The 23,621-nt window shown below is 42.5% G+C and overlaps 1 protein-coding gene across 3 annotated transcripts in view; it reads right to left on the bottom strand.

Annotated features, from left to right (window-relative positions):
* The window catches only part of SLC12A7 (solute carrier family 12 member 7), a 531,598-nt gene that overhangs the window by 208,031 nt on the left and 299,946 nt on the right, over nt 1-23,621 (bottom strand). For all 3 annotated transcript variants that reach the window (XM_073678432.1, XM_073678433.1, XM_073678434.1), the window contains exons 10-13: nt 22,974-23,072; nt 20,766-20,823; nt 19,729-19,903; nt 19,447-19,565 (exon numbers count right to left, since the gene is read on the bottom strand). In XM_073678432.1, coding sequence (XP_073534533.1) covers nt 19,447-19,565; nt 19,729-19,903; nt 20,766-20,823; nt 22,974-23,072 — 451 coding nt within the window. The remainder of the gene's footprint in view (nt 1-19,446; nt 19,566-19,728; nt 19,904-20,765; nt 20,824-22,973; nt 23,073-23,621) is intronic.

Genomic DNA, 23,621 nt, shown 5'->3' with positions numbered 1-23,621 from the left:
AGGGGCTCTCCAAACGCGACATGGTGTCCGCTAACAAATTGAATGGAAAATCGGCTCCAATTGTTAGCGGACACCATGTTGCGTTTGGAGAGCCCCTGTGTGCCTAAACATTGGAGCTCTCCCACAATTGACCCCATTTTGGAAACTAGACCCACCTGGGAACTTATCTAGATGGGTGGTGAGCATTTTGAACCCCCAGGTGCTACACAAATTAATCCGTAAAAATGAAAAAGTATTTTTTTTTCCAGTTTTTCATTTTTACGAATCAATTTGTGAAGCACCTGGGGGTTCCAAGTGCTCACTATGCATCTAGATAGGTGCCTTTGGGGGTCTAGTTTCCAAAATGGGGTCACTTGTGGGGGAGCTCCAATGTTTAGGCACACAGGGGCTCTCCAAAAGCGATCTGGTGTCCGCTAACAAATTGAATGGAAAATCGGCTCAAATTGTTAGCGGACACCATGTTGCGTTTGGAGAGCCCCTGTGTGCCTAAACATTGGAGCTCCCCCACAAGTGACCCCATTTTAGAAACTAGACCCCCCAAGGCACCTATCTAGATGCATAGTGAGCACTTGTAACCCCCAGGTGCTTCACAAATTGATTCGTAAAAATGAAAAAGTGGAAAAAAAAACACTTTTTTATTTTTACGGATTAATTTGTGAAGCACCTGGTGGTTCCAAGTGCTCACTATGCATCTAGATAGGTGCCTTGGGGGGTCTAGTTTCCAAAATGGGGTCAATTGTGGGGGAGCTCCAATGTTTAGGCACACAGGGGCTCTCCAAACGCGACATGGTGTCCGCTAACAAATTGGAACCATGTCGCGTTTGGAGAGCCCCTGTGTGTCTAAACATTGGAGCTCCCCCCACAAGTGACCCCACTTTGGAAACTAGACCCCCCAAGGCACCTATCTAGATGCATAGTGAGCACTTGGAACCCCTAGGTGCTTCACAAATTGATTCGTAAATATTAAAAAAGTATTTTTTTTTCCACTTTTTCATTTTTACAAATCAATTTGTGAAGCACCTGGGGGTTCCAAGTGCTCACTATGCATCTAGATAGGTGCCTTGGGGGGTTTAGTTTCCAAAATGGGGTCACTTGTGGGGGAGCTCCAATGTTTAGGCACACAGGGGCTCTCCAAACGCAACATGGTGTCCGCTAACAATTTGAGCCGATTTTCCATTCAATTTGTTAGCGGACACCATGTCGCATTTGGAGAGCCCCTGATGTGCCTAAACAGTGGAGCTCCCCCACAAGTGACCCCATTTTGGAAACTAGACACCCCAAGGCACCTATCTAGATGCATAGTGAGCACTTGGAACCCTCAGGTGCTTCACAAATTGATTTGTAATAATGAAAAAGTGGAAAAAAAAATACTTTTTCATTTTTACGAATCAATTTGTGAAGCACCTAGGGGTTCCAAGTTCTCACTATGCATCTAGATAGGTGCCTTGGGGGGTCTAGTTTCCAAAATGGGGTCACTTGTGGTGGAGCTCCACTGTTTAGGCACATCAGAGGCTCTCCAAACGCAACATGGTGTCCGCTAACAATTTGAGCCGATTTTCCATTCAATTTGTTAGCGGACACCATGTCGCGTTTGGAGAGCCCCTGATGTGCCTAAATAGTGGAGCTCCCCCACAAGTGACCCCATTTTGGAAACTATACCCCTCAAGGATTTTATTAAGGGGTATAGCGAACATTTTGAACCCAGAGGTACGACACAGAATTTGATAACATTAGGTCATCATATTGAATAAGTTGTCATTACTCTTGAGCGCAAGTGCTCGCTACTTGAGTTTGCATCGGGTACTCAGGTATGCACCATGTACTGTGTATGCTCGAGTGACATGCTCGAGTCCCTGCCCCGCATGTTTCACAGTTATTGGACACCCAAAAAAAAACATGCGGGGATCGCTCGTGCATGGCAGGCAATCCCCGCAAAGTTTTTTTGGCCGCGAAGCATATAGGGCGGAGAATCGAGCATGTCACTCAAATACCCACGATACTCAATGCATACCAGAGCACCCGATGCAAACTCAAGTAGCGAGCACTTGCGCTCAACACTAGTCGCCATATCGTCATCTTTTTTTCTTACTTTTGAAAAAAATCCCAACCCCAACCCTAACCCCAACCCCAGCCCTAACCCTAGCACAACCCTAACCCGAGAGTTTATTTTTTACGCCGTTCCTAGTGCGGTATAAGTGATTAGACGACTTTATTCTTCGGGTCGGTGCGATTACAGTGATACCAGAATCATATGGGGTTTTTATGATTGACAGCTGTCACACACTAAAAGACGCATTTTTTTGTAAAATCTAGTTTTTGCATCGGCATATTTTGAAAGCTATAATTTTTCCATATTTTGGCAGACAGAGTCATGTGATGGCTTGTTTTTTGCGGGATGAGTTGACGTTTTTATTGGTGCCATTTTCAGGCACGTGACATTTTTTGATCGCTTTCTATTCCGATTTTTCGGAGGCAGAATAAACAAAAAACAACAATTCAGTTATAGTTTTTTTTTTTTTTATTCTGTTCCGCGTGTGGTAAAATTGATAAGGTAGCTTTATTCTTTGGGTCAGTACGTTTACAGCGGTAACACATTTATATCGTTTTTCTATGTTTTGGCGCTTTTACACAATAAAAGCTATTTTATAGAAAAAATTATTTTTTTGCATCGCTTTATTCTGAGAGCTATAACTTTTCGATTTTTCGGATGATGGAGCTGTATGGCGGCTTGTTTTTTGCGGGACAAGATGACGTTTTCAGCAGTACCATTTTTATTTATATTCGTCTTTTTGATCGCGTGTTATTCCATTTTTTGTTTGGCGGTATGATGATAAAGCATTGTTTTTTGCTTCGTTTTTTATTTTTATTTTTTACAGTGTTCACTGAAGGGGTTAAAAAGTGGGACAGTTAATAGGTCAGGTCATTCCGGACGCGGCAATACCAAATATGTGTACTTTTATTGTTCGTTTGCTTTTTTTTCATAATAATATTTATTGATGGGTACATTATATTTTTATTTTTGGTGGATTATTATTATTCTTTTTTTTTTTAAATATTTTTACAATTTTTTTTTTATTTTTTTTTACACTTTCTGAGAGTTTTTACACTTTTTTACTTTGTCCCACTCTGGGACTTTAACTTTTTTTATTCTGATCGCCTGCACAGCATAGGGATGGAGCACCATCCCTGTACCATGCAGGCAGTCAGCGCTGCACAGTGATAACATTGTTTGGTCGTGCACTGCGCATGACCAAACAATGTTCTTGCTGCCTGGTGACCCGGATGTTGTCATGACTACATCGGGTCGTCATGGCAACACCCGGGAAGCCGCGGCAGACAGCGCTGGAGGCCGGAAGAGGAAGTGAGTATACCGATCACCTCCCCTTGCCACCGCAATGCTGCGATCGACTTCGATCGCAGCATTGCGGGGGTTAATGTGCCGGGAGCGGTGCGGGACCGCTCCCTGCACATAGTACCGGGTGTCAGCTGTGACAATCAGCTGACACCCGGCGGCGATCGCGCCCGCACATCCTATGAGCGCGCGCGATCGCCATGACGTACTAATACGGGTCAGGCTCTTAAAGCCCACGGCACAGACTCGTATTAGTACGTCATGGGCTGTAAAGGGGTTAAAAAGGCTGTTCATGCTTGGAAACTCCCCAATGTGGCTGAATTACAACAATTTTGCAAAGATGAGTGGGCCAAAATTCCTCCAGAGCATTGTAAAAGACTCATTGCCATTTATTACAAACATGGACCTGGACTCTAAGCCAGGTGGGCTAACCAGCACTATTATATGGACTTGTTACTCTATGTTTTACCTTGCACCGAACAAAGGCAGTATTTAAGTTTTCTGATTTATGATGATTGCAATAAACCAGCCAGACTTTAAATAGAAACGGTTTCTGTGTCAACCTCTTTGAGAAGCCGAGTGAGTAGTCTTACCACAATATACAGTTGAAACCAGAAGTTTACATACACTATATAAAAAGACACATATGCATGTTTTTCTCAATACTTGACATGAAATCAGAATAAACCTTTCCCGTTTTAATTCAATTAGGATTCTCATAATTTTTAATATTTTCCAAATGCCAGAATAATGAGAGAGAGAGAGATAATGTTTTAAGACATTTTTATTGCTTACTGCAAAGTCAAAAGTTTACATCCTGTGACAAAGTCACTGGTAAGGTGATAGAGGAAAGATATCTTTCACAGAGGATATTAGCTACCGTGAATTGAAACCATGAAGTTTGCTCCAGGGAGTGTTTTTTTGTTAATGACCAATGTGAAGAGTGGGAGGTCATTCACTATATCTCCACCTCAGGGTGTGGTCTGGGGCTTAAATACTCAGCCTGCTGAGGCATTCAGTGTTCAGTTTATCTGGAGAGGCATACTACAGACAGATGTGTGTTCTGTGCTGACCTGAACCATGTGGAGTTGCTAAACTCTGAGCAGGCAGACCCCTGCTAACACAGGGACTGTGTTGTGCATAACCACTTTGTTTTGTTTGCTCTTCCCATTTTGCTCAAAGGGCTGTGTTAATTTTCATGGACTCAATGTTGGTTTATGCCACATGCTAATAAACCAGAAAGAGATTGAGAGAGACAGAGTAGCTGTGTCTACCTCCGGGTGTAGCTGAGTGAGTGATCTACCACAAGTGGTGGAGAATGCGGGCAAGATCTCCAGGAGCCACGAGTAGCAGCGGAGGAGAAACCGCATGTCCTGGGTAAAGACAGCCATAAGCCAGGAAACTAAAACAGACGGTATGGAGGACCAAGCATCTGGCGCTAGCCCACCAGGAGACAAGAAAGCTGCTATTGCAACATATCCACCAACAGCAGCAGAAGCAGCAAGACCAGCTACAACAGCAGCAGCAGTTGGCATTACTCGCAGAGGCGGTTCATGCGAGGCCAGCAACCTCTCCCCCAAGTCGGTAAATGCTACCGCTAGAGCAGTGGTCGGAGGTGCTGATCCCCTATTTGACTGGTGATGTCACACTGGGTGAGGGAAGGAAAAAGTGTACAATAACAGGAAGAGGGGAAAGGAAGCCCAACAACTAGAAAAAGGGGGAGTAGAGACCCCTAGCCAGATCTAATATCACCCTGACTGCCTATAGTCCCTAAATAGGTTCCGTACCCATCGCCGAGCAGGAAACCTAATCCCTCAATGTCCCTAAAGCTAGGCCCTAGGTAGGGAGGGGACGGGGTGACAACTAGTCAGTCCCCATTGTAACTAAAGGCAACAAGGTAAACAAAGGGGAAACACTTAGCTTGAGAAGAGACTAGAGAGATCAAGCCAACTATCCTCCAAGGGAACTCCAAGAGGATATTAGACGACTACTAGTACTCCAGGCCTGGATAGAGGAAAATAGAGCTATCACCGGTGACTCTCTGGAGACACAGAGTTTTTAACTATCAAGCAAGGGTGTGTCAATTAGCAGCAGAAGGAGGAGGTCACGGCTTGTTCCTAGAAGGAGAAGACTATCAATAAACTACAGTGATAAAAGGATCAAGAAGGCGTCTGAAAAGCCAAGTGCAGTGACCTTCTGCAGCCGGATCCAAAACGACTGTCTGTCAAACTAGATACACCCGTGTGACAGGCGAGCCCCAGGAGGCTTATTACGACCTGGCTTTGCAAGATGCCCAGGATTATGTTAAATTCAAAACTGAAATACTGGCACGTGCTGGAGTGACTATGTCAGTCAGAGCCCAAAAGGTTCAGCACTGGGCTTATTATAGTGATAAACCACCTCGCTCCCAAATGTTCAACCTTCTGTATCTTGCACAGAAGTACAGAAGTGGCTGCAGCCGGAGTCCTCCACTCCAGCCCAGATGGTAGAGCGGGTTGTCATGGACAGATTTGTGCACTCCCTTCCAAGGCCGGTGCAGACCTGGGTTGCCCAGGGAGATCCTCAGAATGCGGATGACCTGGTCGGCCTCGTAGAAAGATACCAGGTGGTTGAGAGGTCCCTAAAGAAGCTGGGTGGTGTTGCATCCCCATACTGGGGTAGTCAGAGGGAGCCAGAGTTCCAAAAGAGGGGGAGTAAAGTCACAACTGGGGGGTGGGGAATCCAAGGTCCCAAAAGGTTGCAAAGGGGTTGCCAAAGGCCGCTGGGAAAGACCTGATCTGCTGGAGATGTCACGGTCCTGGACACACAGCTGCCCGTTGTCCTATGTCCCCCGAGAATATGGACTACAGCGTTGGAAGGCGCTGTTTGTATTATGCATACCCCACCTGCAGTGAGGACTATCAGCTTGGTGAGGGGCCACAGTCCTGTCTCATGACCATAAATTGGTTACTGTTGTTGAGACTTTTGGACTCGTGGAGTTTGGTGAGTCTGATAAGGGCCACACTCCCCCACCAGTTGATCCCTGGGAAACACGTGGGTGTCCGCTGTATCCATGGGGACGCCAAGGACTACCCTGTCGCCCAAGTGATTAAAATAAACAAACCGGGGTACTGACTCCCATGAGAACGGGGTAGTCAGAGACTTGTTACACCCAGTTATAATCGGGCGGGACTTCTGGCTGTTCTGGGACTTGTGGGGAAAAGATGGGGGTGCCCACTAGCTCAGACTGGAGCCTGTTCGTCCATGAAGAAACACCCTGTGTGTTCTTACTGCCAAGGAGGACGAGACTGGGACCCATGAGGATGAGATTTCTGAACTGTGGGATTCTGGGGTGGGAGGGGGGGGTGGATTTTGTAAGGCACAAATGCAGGGTCTTATGTTCAAAGGTACATTTGACAATGTGACGGTGATAAATGGGGTTGCTCAAGAGCCGGGGGCTGACGTCAGGTTCCCAAGTTTCACCTTAAATGAGGAGCTACTTTATCAGGTCACTAAACAAAGAGGCTAAGTGATAGAGCAGTTTGTGGTGCCGGGTCCCTATAGACGTAGGGTATTAGATTTGGCCTATTCACATGTGTTAGGTGGGCATCTGGGTGTAGACAAAACACATGAGCAGGTTCTGCAGAGGTTCTAATGGCCTGGGTGTCACCGAGACATTGTTAACTTCTGCCGGTCTTGCCCTACTTGTCAGCTAACTGCTCCAGTGTCCCATTTTCCAGAGTCCCTTGGTGCCATTGCCCATTATAGAGGTCCCGTTTGACCGAATTGCCATGGACCTTGTAGGGCACTTAGCCCTACCAGGGGTCATCAATACATCCTGGTGGTACTGGATTATGCAACACTGTACCCAGAGGCGGTACCATTGAGAAACTCTTCTGGCAGGAGAATAGCATGGGAGCTGGTACATATTTTCTCTCAGACAGGCCTGCCAAAGGAGATCCTGACAAACCAGAGAACTCCTTTCATGTCGAAAGTGATGAGGGAGTTGTGTAAGGCTCTCAATATCACGCAACTCAGGACGTCAGTGTACCATCCACAGAATGAAAGCCTGGTGGAAAGGTTCAATAAGACCCTAAAGTCCATGCTTAAAAAGGTCGTTGAGAAGGATGGCCAAAACTGGTAATGCCTACCTCCCTACCTGCTATTCTCTATTAAGGAAGCTCCACAGGCCTCTACGGGGTTTCTTATCCTTCGAGTTGCTTTAAGGATGGCACCCTCCGGGACTATTGGACATTGCGAAGGACACCTGAGAAGCAGAGGTAACACCCCACTGGAGCTTCATCGAGCATATGGCCCAGATGCAAGACCGAATCGCAAGGGTAATGTTGGTTGTAAGGGAAAGCCTACTTAAAGCATAAAAGGCCCAGGCAAGATTCTGCAATCAGTCGGCGAGACTGAGGCAGTTAAGCCCTGGAGACCGGGTGTTGGTGTTGATCCCCACGGTGGAGAGTAAATTCCTGGCCAAGTGGCAAAGGCCATATGAGGTGGTCGAAAAATTGAATGACGACAACTACAAGGTTCACCAACCTGGGAGAAGAAACCCTTATCAGGTGTACCACATTACCTGCTTAAACACTGGCGAGACAGGGAGCCGGTGGAAGCTACGTGCTTGGAGTCCTGAGTCACAGTGGAAGATACACTATCACCGGCACAGAAGCAACAGTGCCGAGAGCGGATTCAGTGGAACCAGGACCTGTTTTCTGAGCTGCCAGTTTGTATGCAGGTGGTCGAGCATGAAATCTTGACAGAGAAGCATGTAAGGGTGAATCAAAAGCCTTATCGCATTCCCGAAGGCTGCCGCGAGGTGATCGCCAAGGAGGTGAGGAGAATGTTGAGCCTGGGCGTCATCGAGGAGTCAAAAAGCGGCTGGCCCAGCCCCATTGTCCTTGTGCCGAAGCCAGATGGAGAATGGTGGTTCTGTAAGGACTACAGGAAGCTGAATGACTTGTCAAAGTTCGACGAATATCCGATGCCCGGAGTCGATGAGCTCAATGAGAGGCTAGGCCAGATATATCACTAATTAATCACCACATAAAGGATATATAGATCGATAGGTAATACATAAGGAGTAACCCAATTATTATAGCATATACACAATTCCTCCTCTTATTATAATAATCAAATAATTAGAAATAGTCATCTATTATTTCATGATATTACTTTATTCAGATATTTTAACACAGCAGGCAAGGTAAAAGTAAAAAAACAGCCCCTAAAAGAATTCCTTAAAACCACATGGGTGGTGTGGTCCGCCACTATCTTATTGACATGAGGTAGTATGTTGTACAAATTAATTAAACATATATCGGTATTACCAGCATATGTAGTGCACAGCATAAGTCGGTTAGTTTACTATTGAGATATATTAACCACTTCGCGCCAAAGCCTGTTTTTGCCTTCGTGACCAGGCCAATTTTTTCAATTCTGACCACTGTCACTTTATGAAGTAATTACTCTGGAACGCTTCAACGGATCCCCCTGATTCTGAGATTTCTTTTTCGTGACATATTGTACTTCATGATAGTGGTAAAATTTCTTCGATATCACTTGCGTTTATTTGTGAAAAAATCGGAAATTTGGCGAAAATTTTGAAATTTTCAAACTTTGAATTTTCATGCCCTTAAATCAGAGAGACATGTCACACAAAATAGTTAAGAAATAACATTTCCCACATGTCTACTATACATCAGCACAATTTTGGAACCAAAATTTTTTAGTGTTAGGAAGCTATAAGGGTTAAAAGTTGACCAGCGATTTCTCATTTTTCCAACAAAATTTACAAAAACATTTTTTTAGGGACCACATCTTATTTGAAGTGACACCATTCTAAAAACTGCACCCCTCAAAGTGCTCAAAACTGCATCCAAGAAGTTTATTAACCCTTCAGGTGTTTCACGGGAATTTTTGGAATGTGGAAGAAAACAATGAACATTTAACTTATTTTCACAAAAATGTTACTTTAGACCCAATTTTTTTTTTCACAAGCGTAACAGGAAAAAAATGGAATACACAATTTGTAGTGCAATTTCTCATCAGCACGCTGATACCCCATATGTGAGGGAAAACCACTGTTTGGGCGCACTGCAGGGTTCGGAAGGGAAGGAGCGCCATTTTTAATAATTAGCAGACGCCATGTTGCGTTTGGAGAGCTCCTGATGTGCTTAAACATTGGAAACCCCCCTACAAGTGACACCATTTTGGAAACTAGACCCCTTAGGGAACTTATCTAGATGTGTGGTGAGCACCTTGCACCCCCAGGTGCTTCACAGAAGTTTATAATATTGAGCCGTAAAAATAAAATTTTCACATTTTTCCCACAAAAAATGTTTTTCATCCCCTAATTTTGCATTATCATAAGGATAACAGGAGAAATTGCACCATGAAATTTGTTGTGCAATTTCTCCTGAGTACGCCGATACCCCATATGTGGGGGAAAACCACTGCTTTGGTGTACAGCAGGGTTCGGAAGAGAAAGGAGCGCTATGTTGGCTGGGATAGGTTGCAGACACCATGTCACATTTGAAGAGTTGCTGACATGCCGAAACAGCAGAAACCCCCAAAAGTGACCCCATTTTGTAAACTACACCTCTCAAGGAATTCATCTAGGGAAGTAGTGAGTATTTTTAAATTTTTAAATTCATACCATTGGGCAGTGAAGAAAACATAATTGTATTTTTACCACAAAAAAATGTTTTACCCTCAGGTTTTACATTTTTACACGGGGCAATGGGTAAAAATGGTGCCGAAATGTGTCACACAATTTCTTCTAAAAGTGGCAATACCCCATATGTGGCTGTATCATACCGCTTAGCCACACGGTGAGATCTGGGAGGGATGGAGCGCTATTTGACAATTGGAGAACAAATTATTGTAGATTAGGCATTTGGATTTGGGAGCACAAAATTTTCTGAATTTCTTTTGGGGGGCAAGGGCCATTTTGCTTTTCCAGAGCCTTTCTGCTACCAGTAACTTGGAAGTCCCTTATATTTTTAACAAATGACGGACCTGAGTGGGGACTAGCTTTTTTTGAGGACTGAGTTGAAGCTTTTATTGGGAACATTTTACGTAACATTTATCAGGCGCTCTAGGCTGAGCACTTACATCGGGGTTTCCATCTAAATTTCCAAGTGATGTAATTCAGATGAAACCCCTGCAGGATCCGTTCACTATAATGAGGCAGCAGAGTTACTCTGGACTCCGCCTGGCCTCTGTTTAGCGGTGTCCTTTTTTTCATAAGTGCACAAAACTGAGGCCAACCGCACTTTTATGCACGCCTAGAAAAAATGACACCGTGGAATCACAGGCCAGATGGCATCCACAGTGCCTATATCTGCCTCATTACAGGGAATCTTCCGTCATGGGTTCCGTCTGAATCACGTATTTCAGAGATTTACACGGAAACTCTGGTGTAAGTGCTCAGCGCAGAGCACAGGATAAATGTGAGCAGAGCCTTACTGCGATCTTTGGGAGACATAATAAACAAATCAGTAGCAGGTGAAGAATTGGTTTTATTTATTTTTTACGCTGTTCCTCGTGTGGTGTAAGTGATGTGATTACTTTATTCTTCGGGTCGGTGCAATTACAGAGATACCAGATTTATATCGGGTTTTTATGATTGACAGATGTCACACACTAAGACGCTTTTTTTTTGCAAAATCTAGTTTTTGCATCGCCATATTTTGAGAGCTATAATTTTTCCATATTTCGGCCGACAGAGTCATGTGACAGCTTGTTTTTTGCGGGACGAGTTGACATTTTTATTGGTACCATTTTTTGGTACGTGACATTTTTTGATCGCTTTCTATTCCGGTTTTTGGGAGGTAAAATTAACAAAAACCAACAATTCAGGAATTGTTTTTTGAGGTTTTTTTTTATGCCGCTCTGCGTGTGGTAAAAGTGATAAGGCAGCATTATTCTTCGGGTCAGTACGTTTACAGCGATACTACACTTACTGTATATCTTTTTATGTTTTGGCGCTTTTACACAATAAAACAATTTTATAGAAAAAAATATTTTTTTTGCATCACTTTATTCTGAGAGCTATAACTTTTTTATTTTTTGGCTGATGAAGCCGTATGGCGGCTTTTTTTTTGCGGAACAAGATGACGTTTTCAGTGGTACCATTTTTATTTCCATTTTGCTTTTTGATCGCATTTTTTTTTTTGTTTGGCGATATGATGAAAAAGCATAGTTTTTTGCTCCGTTTTTTATTTATTTTTATTACGGTGTGCACAGAAGGAGTTAATTAGTGACAGTTTTATACATCGGGTTGTTTCGGACGCGGCGATACCAAATATGTGAACTTTTTTTGTTTTTGCATAAATATACGGATTTATTGGTTTAATATTTTATTTATTTATTTATATTTATTTTGTGATGTTTTTTAACAGCTTGAAAACATTTTTTAGACTTTTTTTTAAACATTTTTACTTAGTCCCTGCATGGGACATTAATTTTTATTTTTCTAATCACTGTTCTCATGCAATGTAATAGACATGTATTGCATTGCATGAAAGCTTAGCTGACAGTTTCACACTGTCTGTCTCCTGCTAGGCTTCAGCTGCAGGCTGAGCCTAGCAGGACACCATATATGGCAGATCTGGAGGCGGTCATGTGACCTCCAGCTGCCATAACAACGGCAGGTCCTGGAAGGCATCAGGGGGCCGTCAGAGAGGTAAGTGGACGACCCCCTCTCCTCTATCTTTTATATGCCGAGATCACTATAGATTGCGGCATATAGCAGATAGGAAAGGGTTAACATCATTGGGACCTGATCCAATCAGGTCCCGATGATGTCCCCTGTCAGAGCTGTTGCTCTGAACCGCAACTGCAGCACTTGCAGGACCCTGGGGGTCCTGAGGGCTGCAGGACCGCCGACCGTTCATAAACGTCGGAGCTGCACAGAGCCCAGGCAGCGCCGACGTTTATGTACAGTGGGCGGTTGGGAAGCGGTTAAACAATTCTACCCAATATATCAGTAGAGTTAGCATGTATAACACTCAGCACCAACCATTTAGTATCACATGTATAATCCTCAACATAAGCTGAATGTATAGCAGCTAAAATACAAACCAGATGCCATGGCAGTATCTCCCTTGGGGGTACTTGGGTGGTGTGGAGATACTGCCATGGCATCTGGTTTGTATTTTAGCTGCTATACATTCAGCTTATGTTGAGGATTATACATCTGATACTAAATGGTTGGTGCTGAGTGTTATACATGCTAACTCTACTGATATATATTGGGTAGAATTGTTTAATATATCTCAATTGTAAACTAACTGACTTATGCTGTGAACTATGTATGCTGGTAATACCGATATATGTTTAATTAATTTGTACAACATACTACCTCATGTCAATAAGATAGTGGTGTACCATACCACCCATGTGGTTTTATGGGATTCTTTTAGGGGCTGTTTTTTACTTTTATCTTGCATGCTGTGTTAAAATAACTGAATAAAGTAACATCATGAAATAATAGATGACTATTTCTAATTATTTGATTATTATAATAAGAGGAGGAAGTGTGTATATACAGATATATCACTACCCTGAATGAAAGGGTACTGGCAAATTCTTTTGTCCCCTAGTGCCAAGGAGAAGACTGCCTTCTCTACTCCTGACGGGTGCTTTCAGTACACCAGGATGCCATTTGGTCTGCAGGGAGCCTTAGCTACCTTTCAGAGGGCCATGGACCGGATCCTAGTCTCTCATAAAAAGTATGCCGTAGCTTACCTGGATGACACTGATATTCATTCCAAATTGGGGAAGTCATTTACAGGAGGTTCAGGAGGTACTGGATGCACTAAGGAAAGCAGGGTTTACTATAAACCCATAGAAGTGCGCCATGGGGAAGGAATAGGCAAAATACTTGGGCTACATCGTTGGAAAGGGCGAAATAAAACCGCAAGTAAATAAAGTGGAGGCTTTGCAAAATTGTCTGCAACCGAACACCAAGAAGCAAGTTCAGGCGATTCTAAGAATTGTTGGGTATTATCGACGATTTGTCCCAAATTTCGCCAGAATAGCCGCCCCCTGATTGATCTTCTTAAAAGCACAAAGACATCGATTGCCAAGTGGCCCCTAAAGCGGAGATGGCATTATAGGAGTTGAAGCTCGCCCTATGTAAACAGCGAGTCTTAGTAGCACCTCACTTCACTAAGGAGTTCATGGTTCAGACTGGCGCCTCTGAGGTCGGGTTGGGAGCTGTGTTGTCCCAGGAAATAGATGGGAATGAACATCCAGTCCTATTCCTGGGTAGGAAACTCTCCTCCTGTGAAAAGAACTATGCCATCGTAAAGAAGGAGTTCCTGGACATCAAATGGGCAATTGAGACACTAAGATATTACCTGTTAGGCCGAAAGTTGAGGCTAGTATCCGATCATGTGCCCCGGAGATGGATGAGGGAAAGGAAGGGGAAGCATGCCCGGATGATTAAGTGGTTTCTAGCGCTCCAGGACTATAATTTTCATGTGGAGCACAGGCCTGGGAAACTACATAGTAATGCAGATGCCCTCTCTAGACTTCCCTGCTTAGCGAGTGAAAGTGCCAAAGCCCCCGGGCTTTGGGCACAGGAGGAGTATATGTGACGAAATCACTGGTAAGGTGATAGAGGGAAGATATGTTTCACGGAGGCTATTAGCGTCCGTGAATTGAAACCATGAAGTTTGCTCCAGCATGTTATTTGCTGAGAGGATTCAACCTCAATTTTAAAAAGGGATGTCTATGTGGTTTTTGTGAATGACCAATGTGAAGGGTGGAAAGTCATTCACCATATCTCCACCTCAGGGTGTGGTCTGGGCTTTAAATACTTGGCCTGCTGAGCATTCAGTGTATCTGGCGAGGCATACTCCAGACAGGAGATGTGCGTTCTGTGCTGACCTGAACCATGTGGAGTTGCTAAACTGTGAGCAGGCGAACCACTGCTAACACAAGGATTGTGTTGTGCGTGACCACTTTGTTTTGTTTGTTTTTCCCGTTTTGCCCAAAGGGCTGTGTTTAGTTTCATGGACTCAATGTTGGTTTATGCCACATTCTAACAAACCAACAAGAGATTTAAAGAGACAGCGCACCTGTATCTACCTCTATGTGCAGCTGAGTGAGCGATCTACTGCAATACACTAAAATTACTATGCCTTTAAACAATTCTGGACTGCTCATATGATGATGTCATGTGTTTTGGCAACATCTGAGTTAGAGAGACACCTGTGGATGTATTTTAATGCACACCTGAAACATACTGCTTCTTTGTATAGCATCATAGGAAAGTCTAAAGAATCAAGATATCAGGAAGAGAATTGTGGACTTGCACAAGTCTGGCTCATCCTTGGGTACAATTTCAAGATACCTGAAGTTGCCTCGTTTATCTGTACAATTATACGCAAGTACAAACAAGACGGGAATGTCCAGCCATCATACCACTCAGGAAAGAAACTGGTTCTATGTCCCAGAGATGAATGGGCTTTGGTCCGACATGTGCATATCATTCCAAACACAAAAGAAAAAGATTTTGTGAAGATGATAGCGAAAGCTGGTAAGATTGTGTCAATATCCACAGTGAAACGAGTATTGTATCAACATGGGCTGAAAGTCCACTCTGCCAGGAAGAAGCCATTACTCCAAAACAAACATGAAACAGGCAGATTAATATTTGCAAATGCACACACAGGAACAAAGACCTTAATTTTTGGAGACATGTCTGGATGATTTCCTCGATACACATAACATTGTGGGTTATAGTAAAGTAGAAAAATGTTACACCTATAGTAGTACATTTAGTACTGTAATAGTAATTACATAACTAGTATCATAATTAGGTTTGATCCAGGGTTCTAGGACTGATCGCCTTTCCTCGGGATCAAGAAGGAATTTTTCCCCGTGACGCAAATTGTCTAAAGGTGTCCTGGAGTTTTTGCCTTCTTCTGGATTAACAGATTTAGGCATAAGGATTTTAGTAACACCTTTATTAGAATCACAAGAGTAATACAAAATATAAAACTAATTAAAAATGATAAACGGTTTCATTTTTAATTGTAAATGTGCAGCAATAATAAAAATGGTAATAATAATACATAAACTGGGACTAGGCCTCACCAGTTAGTAAGTTAGCGTAGTGTTAGTGTAGGGAGTACAATTGGGGGTGGAAGGTTGAACTTGATGGACGTAGGTCTTTATTCAACCTACATTACTATGTCCTGTGGTCTGATGAAACTAACATTGAACTTTTTGGGCATAATGCCCACAGTTACGTTTGGAGGAAAAAGGGAGAAGCTTGAAAACATAAAAACACCCAACTGTGAAACACAGGGGTGGCAGCATTATGTTGTGGGGTTTTTTTGCTGCAGGAGGGACTGGTGCACTTCACAAAATAGATGGCATCATGAGAAAAGAAGATTATGTGGCAATACTGAAGCAACATCTCAAGACATCAGCCAGGAAGTTAAAGCTTGGGCAGAAATGGATCTTCCAAATGGGCAATGACCCGAAGCATACTGCCAAAATGGTAACAAAGTTGCTTAAGGATAACAAAGTCAATGTTTTGGGAGTGGCCATCACAAAGCCCTGATCTCAATCCTATTGAAAATTTATGGGCAAAGCTGAAAAGGCAGGTGCGAACAAGATGACCTACAAACCTGGATCAGTTACACCAGTTTTGTCAGGAGGAATTAGCCCAAATTCTGACCAACTACTGTGTAAAGCTTGTGGAAGGATATCCCAAACGCTTGACCCAAGTCATTAAGTTTAAGGGCAATGGTACCAAATACTAACGAAATGTATGTAAACTTTTGACGTTGCAGTAAGTAATAAAAATGCCTTAAAACATTCTCTCTCTCTCATTATTCTGACATTTGGCAAATATTAAAAATTATGAGAATCCTAATTGACCTAAAACGGGAAAGGTTTATTCTGATTTCATGTTAGATATTGAGAAAAACATGCATATGTGTCTTTTTATAAAGTGTATGTAAACTTCTGGTTTCAACTAAGACGCACCTTTTTTCCACCAAAACTTTGGAGGAAAGTGGTGGGTGCATCTTATAGTAGTCCGAATATGGTGGCTGTGGATGGTGGGAGGTATGGGGGAGCAGCAGTGGCGAGGAGCTGGCACAGGAGGCAGGATCCGCTTGCAGCAACCTACACTGTGCCCGCTACTAAAGAAAATTAATATTCACAGCTCCCCACGCCCATGAGCGTGGAGAGCAGTGAATATTCGTTTTCTTTAATAGCGCTCACACTGTACCCGCAGCACAGCTCCTGCAGCAGCCGGCAGTCAGTGTGCAGTTATTAAAGTCCATGAATATTCACTACAATCCACTCCAATGGGTTGTAGTGAATATTTATGCACTTTAATAGCAGGCACACAGTCAGATGGCCGCTGCATTAGCTGTGCTGTGTGTACAGTGTGCGCGCTATTAGGGAGAATGAATGGTCACTGCTCCTCACACACACAGGCTGGACGTGAGGAGCAGTGACTCTTCCGGCACAGCATCTCACAGTGTGAGGGCTCATGGCGGTGACGCCATGCGCGGCTCACACTGTGAGATCAGTGCTGGAAGCAGAGCAGGACACAGCGCTGGAACAAAGGGAAGAAAGTTGAATAGAAGTGTTTAATTTTTTTTTGTGCAGCATGTAATGGGGGATGCCAAGCATACCAGGAAGAAGGATGCCATACATACCAGGAAGAGGGATGAGGGGTGCCATGCATACTCGTATGAGTGGACCATGCATTCCAGGATGAGGGGTGCCATGCATACCAGGATGGGGATCAGGGGTGCCATGCATACCAGGATGGGGATCAGGGGTGCCATGCATACCAGGATGGGGGTCAGGGGTGCCATGCATACCAGGATGGGGGTCAGGGGTGCCATGCATACCAGGATGGGGGTCAGGGGTGCCATGCATACCAGGATGGGGGTCAGGGGTGCCATGCATTCCAGGATGGGGATCAGGGGTGCCATGCATTCCAGGATGGGGATCAGGGGTGCCATGCATTCCAGGATGGGGATCAGGGGTGCCATGCATTCCAGGATGGGGATCAGGGGTGCCATATATACCAGGATGGTCAAATGGGGTGCCATGCATATCAATGCCATGGGTGCCATACATATCAGGATGGGGATGAGGGGTGCCATGCGGTGTACGCGCGTGCCCATACCGTGCTGTCCGGCGCTATTTTGCTCAAGACACACTGCAAATGTGTCTTCAATAAAATGGCGCAGGATAGCGCGCTATGCGCATGTGCCGATTCAAACACCTCACTCCTCCCCTGGTCTCCGGCCAGAACAGAGGCGCAGCGGCAACACTCCTCCCGGTCAGGTAAGTATGTAGCCGGAGATCACAGTATGTGTTCAGTGTCTACGCATACCGCGATCTCCGGCGTAATACACCCCTCTTAGGATTTAGATATATGTCAAACCGAGAATTCTCGGTGCACGGAAAGGAAACCACTCCTTGTAAATAACAAAGATAGAATCTGGCACTCAAAATTGCAGAAGGTGTAGTTATTAATTGCATAAATAATAGGCCAACAGGAGTATATGAAAAGCAATGTACAAAATTGTAACGTTTCGGTCGTTAAACCACGACCTTCATCAGACTAAAGAAGCAAAAATAAATAGTATAAGAAAAAATAAAACAAGATACAATAGAACAAAACAATGTCCAATATACAATGACAAAATAGGATGTACAATAGGTTATTTTCAGATGCATGAGGAGGTTGGTGTGTAACAACATTATCTACACTAGGAATAGGCAAAATTAAATGAACAGCATCATCTCGAAAAATTTGTACCACCTGTATACTATGGGATAATCCGAAAAAATCAGTTGGAGAAAATAGAAAAAAAGGAAAAAATAGAAAAAATTAAAAATTAGCCTCTTAACTGGACTATATGACAAATGCTGTCTAGATCATAATAACCGGGGTTACCTGTGAAAGGGGTAAGACTCAGTAAGAGCCTAGTTAAACAGAGTCCAATGAACAGGTGGGAAGGAAACAGAAAAAGGCTTCAATGGGATATGATGTGCAGCGTACAGAAAGAAAATGGACTGTGTGGGAGTGAAAAAGATGTCCACCTAAGTAATTAAATATAATAGGAAAGTGGTAGAGCTTACCGGATTGCCAGTGAATTAGGACACCAATAGAAAGCAGCACTGTGGAGCATGGGCTTATAATGCCAAGTGAAAAGGCGCTGTATGGAGTGCTAAAGCCAATATATAAATAGCCCGAAGTTGAGGCGTGATTAAGAGGCATAATCAAAATACTAACACCCTATTGGTGTATTGTGTAGTAGGGGTGTGTATCGCCTTACTTCCATTGGTGGACCGTGGAAAGGATAACAGTGTGGTATAGCGTTGGAGCGCTCCATGTGACCGAACAGGAAGTGCATCACTGGGGCGCGCCGCGCACCTTAAGTGCGTCAATGGAACGCATCCTGAAACGCTCCACGCCGCTGCACCGGAAGTGCGTAATAAGACCATGTCGCCAACCGGACGTGCGTCACTGGAACGCATGTGGAGCGCAACAGGAAGTGAAGAAACTACAGAGGTACAGAAAGTGAGGCATGTTGGTGGAACATAATTGTAGCGCTCATTTAGGTGAACAGTAAAATGGCACCGGACAGCACGCTATGCGCATACACCGATTCAGACGCCTCACTCCTGCCTCGGTGTCCGGCCAGAACAGAGGTGCCGCGGCAACACTCCTCCCGGTCAGGTAAGTATGCAAGTATGTCGCAGGAGATCATGGTATACGTTCAGTGTCTATGCATACCGCGATCTCCGGCGCCATACACTCATCTTACCTGTAACGGCTCGATGCGTTCTTCTGTCTGGAGCCAGACTGTGCAGGTGCGTCGCGCTTACGCAGTCTATAAAGGCTTTGGACAGAGGGATGCTTGTAGCGTTATATTATAGATATTTCGTCCATAATAACTGAAAGAAAGGCACAATTCCCACTCTAATTATACCTCAAAAGTTTGAAAACTGTAAAATTCCCTGGTAGCAAAAGGGTTTAATTTATGAAAATCACGAAAATGAATAAAATACATTTTTCCTTTTCTATGTTAATAAAACATCACAATACTTACATGGAAAGAATTGGTGCAACACTATCTAAGGAAGCAATTAAAATTCCAATTTCACAAATACCAGCAGTCAACAACAAGGCCCATGTTGGTTCTCCATTGGCTTTTCCATGTCCAAACACCTAAATAAAAAAAAAAGTGTAAAGCATCATTTCTAAAACTTATGCAACAAAATCAATTCCTTCTGGAGTGGGGACCCACTGTACCTCACCTTTGTAATAATGTTAACAATATTATTTCTCAAATTACTTACAACACTTAATTGATATATTTAGTCCATGATACCTGAAGAAAAGGCACAATTCCATCTCTTGCAATGGCTTGCAGCAAACGCGGAGCACCCGTCAAACTTTGAAGTCCAGCACCACAAGTGGAAAAGAAAGACCCAATGACAATTACCCAAGGAGATGGCCAGGCCAATGTACCTATTACAAGTTGGCCACTAACTGCTTCACCAAATCTGCCATGCAAACATAGATAATAAGGTTAACAGACAATTTATTAAATGTGTGGTAATTTTAAAATGCCCATTATTAATACTAAATGAACGTGTTCAAGGAGCCGTTAATACAAATAGCTTAAACCAGTTTCACACAGAAGATCAGATCCAATAGTTTGACCTTCCAACTTAAGTTAAATGCTTCACAGGTAAATATAAAACAGTTAGGTCATGTCAGGATGGCTTTTCCAATGAGAATGGTTTACGTTTTACAGATGTGTGAAACCGGCCTTAGTTAAATTTCACGTTTAAAGGAACACCTCTTTTAAAAATGAAACGCCCGTCATAATGTAAATATGTGATTCTTACAGAGGCATTTCAAAGTCTGGCTTCTGCCTTCAAAACCACAATCCGTGCAGTACAGCTAGTTCAGCTTTATAGGGCCTACAACATCATGTTATTATAAGTCCAGATGTTGCACACGAGAGTTGAAAGCTTCATAATAGTCTTCCGCTGTGGCCCTGCTAGTGATGTCTTTGAAGTAGACAATTGTACAGCCACATATGAAAAAAGACAAAAAACTTCTGCCTCTACCAGCTATTAATGAACATGCAGACTGCAGTTGTCTACGATATCCAGACCTGTGAGTATAAGTGACACACAAACCTATGGTGTATTGCTGCATGTGTATAACTGATCTAACCACAAAACTGAGAATAATAAAACCCAGAAAATGAGAAGTGAAAAACAAAATTCATAATTAAAAAATATATACTGATGGACTGGAGCCTTCACAATTCCGTTTCAGAGGAAGAATAGTGTTTATTCTCCAGCCTTACACTGGCAATTGTTTGCATACATTTTTTTCAATAATATTACTTACTTGTCACGCAGAAGTGCACCCTCAATGCAAGCACCAAATAGAACCACACAGGAAAGATCTTTTAATCATTTAAGGAACAAAGCAGAATATGAGTTATAAGATCATGTTATGGCAGTTGATGTAGGAAGGTAGCAGCTAACAAATGATTATAGAGCATAGAAAGGGTAATTTAGACTAAAATATAACTTTTAATTAGGCTAGGCTATGTCAGCAGATATGGAGCATAACTGTCTCCACTAATCCCTGGTGTAGCAGTATTATGGCATAGGAGGGGAGTTACCTGATTGGAAGTGCACTCATTTGCTATTTGCATTTGATTAAAGACATTGCATTTAAAACTCCCCTCCTATGCCATAATACCGCTCCATCAAGGCATTGATCTTATCCTGTGTGACCAGTGCCCTCCGTGATTATTTGGAAGCATATTTTGCACCCCTGATATGGTTGTTGTCACGACCTGGGGGATATTTCTACATGATCTCCATTGTCATATATTTTAAACTTATATTTTAAATTATCTCAGTTGATGTAGGACCGTGTAATTAGACTTGTTCATCAACTTCACCACATGTAGTGGTTTTTTTTGGTTCTGACTACCAGCAACAAAACCATAAAAGAACACATACAGTAGTGTTCAAAATAATAGCAGTCCAATATGACTAACCAGATTAATCACTGTATAAATTATATTGACACATGTCAAACAATTTACCAATTGATGCAGTAGATTGTAAGAAAATCAACAGACTAAGTAAGCATTCATGATCTGCATGTTTTTGAGTCTGTGTATTTGAATAACTGAAAGGGGGTGTGAAGATACAGGTGTGAATCAGGTGGCCCTTATTTAAAGGTGATGCCAGCACATGTTGTACATGCATTTCTCCTTGAAAGCCTCAGAAATAAGAGTCTTTTGAGACATTGGTTAGAAGAACAGCTTACTTTGATTAAAAAGTTGATTGGAGAGAGTAAAAGTTATAAAGAAGTGCAGATAATGATAAAGGAAAAATGATCTCCAATGCTTTAAAATGGAAAGCAAAACCAGAGAGGCATGGAAGAAAACGGGAGACTACCATTCAAATGAATCGAAGAACAGACAGAATGGCAATGGCTCAGCAAATGATCAGCTCCAGGGTGATCAAAGACAGTCTCAAGTTACCTGTGAGTACTGTGACAGAAGACACCTGTGTGAAGCTTATCTTAGCAAGAAGCCCCCGCAAAGTCCCACTGGTATAAAAAAAAAAAAAAAAAAATGTACTGAAGCGGATATAATTTGTCAAAGAACAAATTGACTGGCCTAAAGAGAAATGGAGAAACACTCTGTGGACTGATGAAAGTAAAATTGTTCTTTTTGGGCCCAAGGGCCACAGACAGTTCGTCAGACGACACTCATACTCTGCATTCAAGCCACAGTACGCTCTGAAGACAGTGAAGATTGGTGGTGCAAGCATCATGATATGGGCATGTTTCTCTTACTATACCGAGTATCAAGGATCAGTTTGCATATATTAAAATACTTGAAGAGGTCATGTTGCCTTATATTGAAGAGGATATACCCTTGAAATGGGTGTTTCAACAAGACAATGACCCTAAACACACAAATAAACAAGCAAAATTTTGGTTCAAGTCCAAAAAAATTTAAGTTATGGAGTGGCCAGCCCAATCTCCAGACCTCAATCTGATAGAACACTTCTGCGGTGACCTCAAAAATGCAGTTTCTGAGGCAAAGCCATCAAATGTCAAAAAATTGTGGGATGCAGTCAAAGCAGCCTGAACTAGAATAACAGTTGACAGGTGCCAGAAGTTGGTTGACTCTATGCAACACAGATGTGAAGCAGTTCTAAAAAACTGTGGGTATACAACTAAATAGGCTAGGTTAGTGATTCATAGAAATGCTAACGCCTCAAAAAAAGTACATATTGTGAGTTTGTAAAGACAAATGCAGACACTGCTATTTTTTTTTTAGAACAGCCCAATGTTCATTTTTGTTATTTTCTGTAAAGTAGTTAAAGTTATTTACATTACTCTTCATGTTTTGAAAAAAAAGTGGTCAATGTTCCCAATGCAAACTAAACTTTTTTTTTTTTTTTTTTTAAAAAACAAACAAATAAAATTTGAGAAATTTAATTTTGACTTAGCCTCTGTTTGTTTATGACCCAACTTTCTTATACCAGTATTATATCTAATTAATAAACATACAGTAAAAGATACATATAAAAGATGTGGTTGCAATTGCCAAAATTGTTCCAAATGGGATAGACTTCTGAGCATCTTTCAAGTCTCCAGATCGGTTAGAACCAGCCATGATGCCTAATTTGAATAAACAAATATAAAAAGAGGAAAAAAATGTAAATGAGGCTAAAACAAACACAAAAGAAAAGTACAAAATTATGGTTCCAACAGGTTTCCATTGCTTTTTGCCAGGAAGTATAATGTGGTCTGCCGGGCTATTCTTTCCCTAGAAATGTGGATACCAGAGAGGAACCTTATCAAATCATCAAGAGTGTTCATATTGTTTTATTTAATTAAAGAGGTGCAAATTTCAACGTTTATTGATTGCTATGATATCCACGTTTTTCGTTTTTTCTATGCAATTTTCAAATTTTGATATTTTTTATACAAGTTTTTTATTGCGAGTTCTTTTACAGCCTTTCTTTGATTTCAATGTAGACTTGGTGAGGATTCCTTTAAGAATTTGCATCAAAGAAAGGTTATGAGAGTAATCTTGAAGTGAACATACCCTTTTAAGTCAAAGGAATCACTATGTATTTGTATAAGGATGTGGACTGTCTTAACCTGTCGATACGAGTTCAGTGTCAGACAGTGAAGTGTGGAGGAGAATTCAAGTTCAGGTGAGGT

The sequence above is a fragment of the Phyllobates terribilis genome, unplaced genomic scaffold, assembly GCF_046119375.1.
Source record: "Phyllobates terribilis strain yellow unplaced genomic scaffold, ASM4611937v1 Scaffold_4__5_contigs__length_816908805, whole genome shotgun sequence".
Lineage (NCBI taxonomy): Eukaryota > Metazoa > Chordata > Amphibia > Anura > Dendrobatidae > Phyllobates > Phyllobates terribilis.
The sequence above is the reverse complement of the archived record's forward strand: the minus strand, read 5'-3'. Positions and strand labels throughout refer to the sequence as shown.